The 10,430-nt window shown below is 32.1% G+C and overlaps 2 protein-coding genes across 2 annotated transcripts in view; both read left to right on the top strand.

Moving 5' to 3' along the window:
* LOC133189192 (immunoglobulin superfamily member 10-like) overlaps positions 1 to 10,430 on the top strand; it is a 222,841-nt gene that overhangs the window by 25,752 nt on the left and 186,659 nt on the right. The gene's annotated exons all lie outside the window — the stretch shown is intronic.
* On the top strand, positions 178 to 9,393 carry LOC133189319 (uncharacterized). The gene is made up of 4 exons (XM_061324711.1): positions 178 to 453; positions 581 to 880; positions 7,596 to 7,718; positions 9,129 to 9,393. The coding sequence occupies exons 1-4, from the start codon at positions 186 to 188 to the stop codon at positions 9,389 to 9,391; spliced, it is 954 nt and encodes a 317-aa protein (XP_061180695.1). The 5' UTR covers positions 178 to 185; the 3' UTR covers positions 9,392 to 9,393.

Below are 10,430 nucleotides of genomic sequence, written 5' to 3'. Positions count from 1 at the left end.
CATATCCTTTTGTCTTTGATCTATTGAGTTGATTTAAAAATAAATTTTCTTTACAAAATTAAGCAAACACTGACTTGAACTATACGTCTTTAAAAAAGTCAGCTTACAGATGAATTGTAAATCTTTTATTCGATAACCACTTGATATTCATTGGACTCTTTTTTAAATCAGATTTATTGGACTCAATGGTATATATGAATGGCAAACCTAAAAATGCATTAACCATTAATGAAACAAATCAAGTTCATCTCTCGTGTTTTGTCGATGGAAATCCTACTCCAGAAGTCACCCTCCGCAAACTCACTGGGAACCGTCCCCTTGTACAAATTGTAAATCATTGGTTAAACTACACATTAAACATGGCTCAGTGCTCTGACACAGGTACTTTCGAATGTGTCGGAAAATCCACTGAGTTTGGGATTAGGATTCAGTCCTTCAGTGTTAATGTTCTCTGTACGTATACGTTGTTATAGAATATAGAAGTTTGCTAACACTAATTGCGTATCTATTGTCATTAATACAAACTTTTAATGTTTTTATAGGGTTAATTAATTAGCGACATACTATGATGACATTGTAGGTGAACCTCGCCTTGATGAATTCACTTTAGTGAAAAACATATATGGATCAAAAAGTGGCCCGGATGTTAAAGTTGTTGTGAGTTTACCAGTTGTTGCGAATCCCCTAACATCTACATTAGGGTTTGTTTGGTTAGGACCGACATTTGAGTCTATATCGATTAAAGTCTCACAGAGAAATGACGTTTTCTACAAACATTGGATCAACAGCACCATTCCTGTTCCTGATCGGAGATCTTTCGGAACCTACTCACTGAAATACAAAGGAAAAGTCTTCGCTGATATAACAATTCACGCCGAAGGTTGTATCTTTTTTAAAAGATCTAAACATCTAGATTATAACTTTACAACATTTTCTGTTAAATTTGATTAATAGGTTGTTCTTTTTGCTTTTTGTTGGATTTTTCTTGGAATTTTCATTACTTAACATCAAACAATTGACCATTTATGCGCTTAATAATCGTGTAATGAAGAAAAATCCTTACAATACAATACATTACAATATAATACAAAAAATTTCTTTAGCCCATTATAATATAGACACTCTAGTCGGTTAACATTAAAATATACATAAACATACAAAATGGAGAAAAAACTACAGTAAAACTCGTTTAGTAGGAACACGGATATTCCGAATTCACGGATATAGCGAAGTTTCTTGGAGCCCCAGCTTTATAAATTTAACGAATTCCTTATGCAGATATAACGAATTACGGATATAGCGAAGCAATTTCACAGGTCCCAGTGACTTCGTTATAACCAAGTTTTACTATACTTAAAAAATACATATGCATGTGCTTAAAAAATTTAAGATAACTAAAAGACCTTATATATTAAAAGACCTTAAAATATTGCTAGTGTATTGTACATTGCGCAGAAATCACTAATAAAAAATCACAACTATCGAAACGTTTAAAATTAAAGAACCTGTACTTACTAATGAAACACAAAAAATCCTTAAAGACCTTATAACCAGTTCAGTGTTTTGGTATATTCTAAGTAAATCACTAAAAATACAATATTTATACTCCGTCAAAAGCAATTTCAAACAAGTGAGTTTTAACCTAATTTGTTTACACACTTTATTCTACAACCACGAATGTACCTTTTCCTGATTGACAACATCCACGACTGTGCCTGTTTTGACATCTCTAGAGTTTTACATCCAGGACTGTGATTAAAATCATCCACGACTGTAACTGTCTTTATAAACAAATTATTTTGACGGAACCCTTACATGATTAACAAGATCGACGACTGTACTTGTGCCTGATAAAAACATCCATGACTGTACCTGTCTTGATAACTCCAGATATTTAACATCAATGACTGTACCTGAGTCTGATTAACAATATTCATAACTGTACCTGTCTTGTATACACAAGTTATTAACCATCCATGACTGTACCTGTGCCTGATTAACAACATTCATGACTGTACCTGTCTTGTTAAAAAAACCCGTTATGTTTGCTTAAAGACAGAACCTGTGTCAAATTAACAACATCCACGACTCTACCTGTCCTTAACAACATCCACGACTCTACCTGTCCTTAACAACATCCACGACTCTACCTGTCCTCTATAACAACATCCACGACTCTACCTGTCCTTAACAACATCCACGACTCTACCTGTCCTTTATACAGACTTTATTTTGTATCTCTGACTGAACCCGCGCCTGATGCACAACATCCACGACTGTACCTGTCTTGACAATTCTAGATATTTTACAACCATGACTGTACATGAGGCTTATTGACAACATCCACTACTGTACCTGTTTTGACAATTCTAGATATTTTACAACCATGACTCTACATGAGCCTAATTGACAACATCCACGACTGTACCTGTCTTGACAATTCTAAATATTTTACAACAATGACTCTACATGAGCCTTATTGACAACATCCATGACTGTACCTGTCTTGTATATACAGTTATTCAACATCCACGGCGGTACCTGTCTTGTATATACAGTTATTCAACATCCACGGCTGTACCTGCTCCTTACAGCATCCATGATTGTATTTGCCTGTTTACATATGATAATCTTGATCTATGATTTTACCATTAAATTAAGTACGAGGGTTGTTCGAAAAGTTCGTGGACTGATGCGATAAAATTAATACTATGTAGTCTATGGTTACAAAATTTTTGATGAACATAAAATAACAAAAGTTAAAGAAATGTTGAAAATTTTAGCTTGATACCTTGAATATTTACCAAATTATCATAAAATAAAAAAGCATGATATGATCAACCGGCGCTGTCGCCATTTAGTTTCATGACGTCATTGTTTTTCAATGTCCGCATTCTCTACCTCATATACTTATCTTGATGAGTTTCCTTGGAGTTAAGTAAAGATTTAAACCCGTCTTGTTTATATGATTTTACAATGTCATGAACAGCTGATTTCAATGCATATAATATTGTAAATAGATCTGAAAGATTCTCACTTGATTATAACAGCATACTTGTCGGAGTTCAACATCTATCACACATGATCAACATCACTTTTCGGCGTGACAAACTTTGAACACCCTTACTACAAATCGACATTCACTTTTACATCTCTCTAATCTTTTTCGGCGTTTAAAAACAAGTACTCTGAATGCATTTTATTTTTCAGTAGCCCATTTAAATATTTCCTATGTCTATGCCAGTTTTTCCAGAGGGTGAAACTTTATAGAATATTGGAAAAAGAAACCCACCCCCCTTTCTGACGTCATTACAACCCCATAATTGTTTGGACATTTCATATAAATTTTACGATAAAATTTCATAGAACTTACAGAATGGGGTAAAAATTGCGAATTTTACGGTACAATTGTGTCGTACCACATGAGTGAATTAACGGGATTTTTGAAAGACGAATGTTCATATTAAAAAAAAGAGATTTTTCTAAGTTACATTTACATGATTTAGGTAGAAAAAACGTAATCTTCGAGGTTGCGCCGCCTGGACATACCATTGCTTTCAAAAACATCAACAATTTATTAAAAAATAAAACTAATGGTGTATAATTTATTATATAAATAAGAAAGATGATGCTAATTAAACGTTAAAAAATTCATTGATGTATCTTAAGCGGTTTTAATTTTATGGCGCTAGTCCACGAACTTTCCGAACAACCCTCGTATATTTATTACATGTATATGATTGATACTTAAAAGATTATAATAATAATATTCGACAAAGAACACAAAATTCCCGGAGACACAATGGGAGGGCGGGGTACAAACCAAAGGCCCTCCATGATTCATAGTTTACTATGAAGGCAACAAAACAGGATTATACAGAGTGGTATTGGTAGATCTTGAAGCATGGAGACCCATTGGAGGGCCTTTGGTCCCCCCCCCCCACCCCTTCTCATTGTTATTCCGGGAAATTTGTGTTCTTTTTTTTAATATTATAGTGATTTAAGTATCTATCATATATAAAATATGTAATAAATATACCTAATATGCGAAATAATCTTTAAGGGACATAAACCTCTACTGATTCGATCAATTAATCAATCACGATTTTCACCAGGTAACTGCAAATAAATTCCATGCATATTTAAGTTGCAGAGTTTTCTTTTTATTCTTTATGTCTTAAGGTAAATTTAACTATATCTCCTCGATATGTTCACTAAACCAGTTAGTTACCTTTTGGAGAACACAGTTTTCCTTACAGTAGATTTATTTGAAATCAGAATTTCTTATTTACTTTCTTTTTTTCTTCATATTCTTCATATTTACATAAGAGGTATTTTTCATTCAAAAACAATCCCATCGTTGCACAAAATATACGATCCTCTCACATTCTGACCGTGGTTGAATATTTTGTAGCTCATTAAAATATTGACCAATGCAAGTAAAGCATATTCGGATAATGAACTTTGACGCGACCTTTCAATACCTAATCGCAGTATACGAAACATTCACTGTATACTGTTGATGTCAATTGATGATTTCAATTGCGATGGAAACAAATATTGTCATTGGCTGAACATGATGTCACAATTTAGAGCCGTATACATTCAAGATTACGACACTTATTTGATCAAGCAGCCACTGGTAGGAGAGAGCTATATGCGGACTTCGGACCGTGGCTTGAGACGATGAAACACTCAGGACTTTTCATCATATTTACTGGGTTGAGCAATCGGGAAAATATTGCTCTGACATTCCGTCTTTGACATTAGTGTGCAGGTACAGTCATGAATGAACGGTACCAGCATTGACGAGTATAGTTGGATGCTAGCTGAAAGTCAGTGATGAAATATGACCTTCAAATCTGTGTCCCAGCCCTTTTAGGTTTCTTAAAATATTTTATGTAAATTGGTAAAGTATCTGTCACTCTATAAGGATTACAAAAGTTATCGCTCTTGCTACATCTGCCTAATTTTAACAGCAACTTCATATATAGCCTGTTAAGTTAATGTCGGAAGACGCAACCAATGGAATTGTTTCGCAGAAATATTGTGGGTGAGTCCTCACTTTCTTTTAGGACACCGGTAGCTTGGCACATGGAAAATTTTAAAGCGGTTTTTAATTCTTCTCCACCACTCCACCTTCCCTTATCAAATGTAAAGTCATTTTCAATTTGATTTTTTGCAATTTCAGACCATAATGTCCAGGTGTAGATATTATGTAACCACTCACATCAGTAATTATTGTTATTAGTAATTTGCTTTTGAAATATCAGTTGGGTAAGTAATCATGGGTATGTGGTTAGGTAATAATTGTATGTCAATTTTGTAATAGGATTATTGTTTCAAATAATTTATTGTGATCTACATTATTATACGTAATTTGAGTTAGTGGATAATTCTACAATAAGGACAGAGTGCAATATAACTTTTGTTTCTTTGTTAAGTATTAACATGTACCATATAGAGGTCTCAAGTGGTTTCAGGTCGTTTATGTAAATTGATGGAGGTAAATCATATTTAAAAATATGAATAGTATTACAAAAATATGAATAGCATTATAATATGCGGAGGATCTTTCGGATTCGAACATTATCAATTATTAACTAAGAAATGTAATCATTAGGCTTCCAAGTAATCCCTCCTTTGTACAGAACACTAAAATTCTTTAAATTTAATGAAGAAACCTACGAATAAAAGACACCAAAGCAAAATAAGTTTATAGATGACACAATATTAACAAATCGACGCTTACAACCCAGTAATTTTGATTTCTTGTGGCTATAAAAAATTATAAGTAAAGGATATTACAAACTAGTTAGAACAAAGCAAAATAGTCCTTGGCACTTTGTTATTAGCGTGTTTTACTTATATGTTGAAGAACACTGATCGAAGTTCAGGAAGGCGTACTCAGAAGTGATGTGTGATTGCCCATAAGTTCTAGTTAAGTGTCTCTATCTGTCAATCTCTGATTTTTTAACAACTAATTTCTTTCAACAGTTTTAATGTGATTTCTTTATTCTTTATTATATAGCTCGGTAAGAAATGTGAAAATGAAAATATTTTGTTCTAAATATTTTTACCAAAGTTGCTTAAGATTCCGAATTTCAGCCTCTTCTAAAACAGTAAAGAAACGTTATTAAACATATAAAAAAATCCCGGGCTAACATAGCTAAGAGTGCTGGAGGGCAACAACAACTTAATAAAACATATATAAATAAAACTCTTTTTTTATATCCAGCGTAAAAACGAAAATTTATTTTCTTTTCATCATATATTCCATATAAACGTTTCATAATTTTACGCATAAATACGTCATAGTTGTTCTGGTTTGATATTTTTAATTTTCGAAATGATAACGTTTAATCATTTACGACATGTTATGATAGATGAAGTCAGGAAAATGGCTTTAAATAACATATTCTGACGTATTAATCACATGTCCACTATTGTTTATATTATATGAAAAAAAATGTTAAAAACATCTGTAACGTATTTCAACGCAATTTTATGGTTGTACGAAAACCTGCAGCATATTTTGCGTAATTTTCTCTTTATATATATATTGTTACGCAATACATAAATGTAACATAACTTGACATTTTACACTATATACGACAGTTAAAAGAAGCAGAATAAGGATTAATTTCCATCCCCTCACTCTTTCTTCTTTTTTGATAATAGCCATAGTTATCTGTCACTGATCTTGTTATTCCCACTTAATTTTCTAGGCTAGGTTGGTATTTTTCCGTCTGTCAAAGAATAACAATATTTGTGCATAAGAATTTCAGATTTGTTACACTAGTTTCCGCGTCGACATATTAATTCACTGCAATGATCTTTTGATTTGGTTGTTTATGTACCCAATATGCATGACTATAAGGATCATAAATATCAAATTTTTGAAATGGCACTTATGATCTAAGAATGGTAGTTCATAAATACTTACGCTCATTTTCAATCATATCATACTCAAAGTAATATTTAAATACATTGAATTTGCTTAACGTATCTAACTGTGTTACAAAAAGGATACAGATTTGAAAAAAAGATAAGCATAATTGTAATCAGAAAGTTTTTGTTAATTATAATAGGCAGTTTTTCTAAATATTTGCAAAATATCGAGTTGGAAATTTTTAATCTAATTTTGAAAACATAAAACCATGTCTCTATCTGCACTTTTTATAATCAAATTATAAAATTTATATTGACATCAAATTCTCAGGAAGAAGCATTTGATTTTTTTAAAAATGTTTTCTAAAATTCAGAAGGCATTATTGGAAATTAAGATTTTATGCATAATTTCAAGCCGTTCTACAGTAAAATACCCTTGACTAAATCAACCTAGAATTCTCTATTTCACCTCTGGAATTTCCGACGGTCCCTGTTTCGTACCCTATTCACAGATTCTCATTTCCAGGAAATCGCCCTTGACTTTATGAACCCAGATTTATATCTTGTTCATGACTTTACTGCCATCGAAATAATGTTAATTTAGTCAACGGTTTTGGGGGTTATATCAGCATGAATTGAAATATATTTAACAAAAAATATATTTCACTAATATGACAAATACAATTTTACAGGTGTTAATACAGGTGTAAGTACAGATTCTAGAGAAGCCTCTGCTCGGACGACCTGGATTATAGTTGGAGTCCTCATTGGTTTATCTGTTTTGTTGCTGACGAACTTTGGTGTTTATAAGTTTGCTTCTCATCGAGGTAAATCTTTCTTCTTTTCTTTTCAATAGCTAGTCTTGTTTTAGAAATGCTCTTGCGTATCGAATCAATCGAGTTATAATGCAACAGTTATAAAATGCAATTGATAACATTGATAAGGGTATAAATAAGGGAAGTTGACGATAGAAAAGTTAAAGTCATCACGTAAGTTTAATTGTTATATTACCATTAACGTCTTTTTCTAGAAAAATATCCAAATGTGAAACAAATGTGTCAGACCCTTTGGTATCTTGTATTTTGAGGAATATATGTGTATCAAATCAAAAAGAAAAAAAAAGAAAATTCAAGTGAGCCTGACCTTTGACATTGACATAGTCATGGTTCAAGATCAGAAATAAATTGCATTTAGTACCATGTTTGTATAACTTACGTTTCCAAAGTTCTCTGTCTTAAAAAATAAGGCTAGTTTTCGGATCCTTTTGCACTTAATAGATTGTAAGCTTGAAGTTAGTTTAAGGTCTCTATGCTGTTTGATTTCTGAGTAGCAGCAATAGAAAGGGTTTTCGTGCAATGGGAATTCACTGCAAAATAGGTGAGAATTGTGAGCTTTGAAATGCTTGTAGAATTTGAAATTATTTTAAAAGATCATTTGAAAGAAACAACTAGCTAAAACATTTGGCAAAAAGTGAAAGAAATGAAAAAGAAAAAAAAGTATAAAATTATTTTCAATGTCAAAGGTTGAATTCTCTATTACAATTGGTTCTATGTCTCTGACTTCACTGAAGTAACAAATCTTTACAGAGATAATAATTTCCGAAAAAGGGTCTTTTAGCCTTAATATAAAAAGTCTTCTAATATCAGATACATTGATGAAGGGGTGTTTTCTCTGACGGGTAACGTTTCAGAAGAGTAGCGATGAGAAGATTTAATTATCGCTGCAAGGAGGAATCCCATCATGATGGGTCAAAATTCAAAATACGCTAGTTAATTGCAAAATTCTTTCAAGTGGTCCAGTATCATGAACGCTTAATCTTTGGAAACAAAATAATCACAGCAGAAAAAAAGATAAACAGAATAATTTTAAGAAAGCTTTCCATAGATAGGTTTAAAGACCTAATAAACAGTCAATTGTACATAAATTGAAAATACCTAATTAGTATATGCACATTAACTGAGATTTAAATGCTTTAAACGAATCCTTTGAAACAACCAGTCCTGAAAAATTGTACCCTAGTTGTGTCATAGAAAAAAGTTTGTTATAAAGAAGAATATATACTGTGAAATTGTTACATCTCCTTCAAAATAACTATAAAAATCTTGAGGTTCATGAGTTTATTCAGAATGGCAAGTCATAGAACTGGTCTTAATTCACTTTATTTTCCACTGATATATTTTTTATCAACACTTCTGTTAAGAAGAATATTCACATCACATATTTTTCTTATTTCAAAGGAATTAAAACAGACTCGATTCAACCACCTCAGCCATCTCACGATCTAAAAATCACGAATAAAGAATATGACGACGTTGATGACGTCACTGTAGAAGCACATGATCAGAATCCTTCTTCTCCGACATACGAAGACGTAACGGAGAACACTGAACAAATACAATCACCGACAGATTATCAGAATATCAGTGGACATCAAGATAATCAATATCAAGAGCTGAAGCCTGATCAAAATAGACTCTACTCGTCTCTTAAGCTTCATTGAATCGCTAAATAGACAGGCAACTCTTCCTGGTATTAATGACTATCATTTTCTAAAAAAATATTAGCAAGTTTACATATGATTTTTATCAAAGTTACATAATGAGTCAAAATCATGTGTTTATTTTAAGTAAGTTGTATCACAAAACAAAAAAATTATGGGAAATATGAATATAGCGTTTTGGCATTTCAACTGCACTGTAAAGCAAGAAAAAAGCTGCAAAATATAAGTGCCGGAAAAAACAAATGTATCTATCGCTTTGTTTTTATCGTCAATGTCCACAATGACAAAGTCACGCGTCCTTTATTTTTAGCGTGAAACTTGTAAACAACATTCAACTGGAGCAAGCAGAAGTGAGAAATAAGTTCTGATCACCTTTTTGATGATTGTATAAAAATTCTTGGTCATCTGACATTCTTATCTATGGAATTGAAACCATGGTAAATTCTTCAAATTTAAGCAAATGCGTAAAATAAAGAGGAAGAAGTGAAGCAATACTTTTGTGTTGGGTTAATTTTTCTCCATTAAAGTAGATTTTTTAGGTTTTGAAACCTAAAACTTTCAAAAACTGAACAAAATTTGCATGTGTCATGCATAAATTCTACTTTTGTCCATGTTTGCGTTTTTTCGTCACGATGTCACTTTAAATTCTACATGGCAAGGTTAGCCGAAATGATTTGCATTTTACTTAAAATAAGATTTGTTTGGAAAATCAGAAACATTAAAGTAAAATTTTAAAAGAGTGATGTAACCTCATTAATGTTGGGTTGATAACAAACTATGACTTTTGATTAGTTAAGAGATTCAATTCAGATTTCTAAGAAAGCCCAGATATTATCTGTCGTATCCTAACGTACACTGTAAATGCATAGCAGTTAAAAAAAATCATGATCCTCATCCGTTATGCATTATGAGATTCTCTTTTACATCTTTATTTACACCAGTAGTAACCATGTCTTTTTATTAAGCACTCCCATTATCATTTATGTTTTCTTCTCAATTAGGTGTGATATCATGCGGGAATTTGTCTATAATTTAGTTA

The sequence above is a fragment of the Saccostrea echinata genome, unplaced genomic scaffold (genome assembly GCF_033153115.1).
Source record: "Saccostrea echinata isolate AGI-Se365-2 ecotype Australia unplaced genomic scaffold, CSIRO_AGI_Sech_v1 ptg000017l, whole genome shotgun sequence".
In the NCBI taxonomy this organism is placed as follows: Eukaryota; Metazoa; Mollusca; class Bivalvia; order Ostreida; family Ostreidae; genus Saccostrea; species Saccostrea echinata.
The sequence above is the reverse complement of the archived record's forward strand: the minus strand, read 5'-3'. Positions and strand labels throughout refer to the sequence as shown.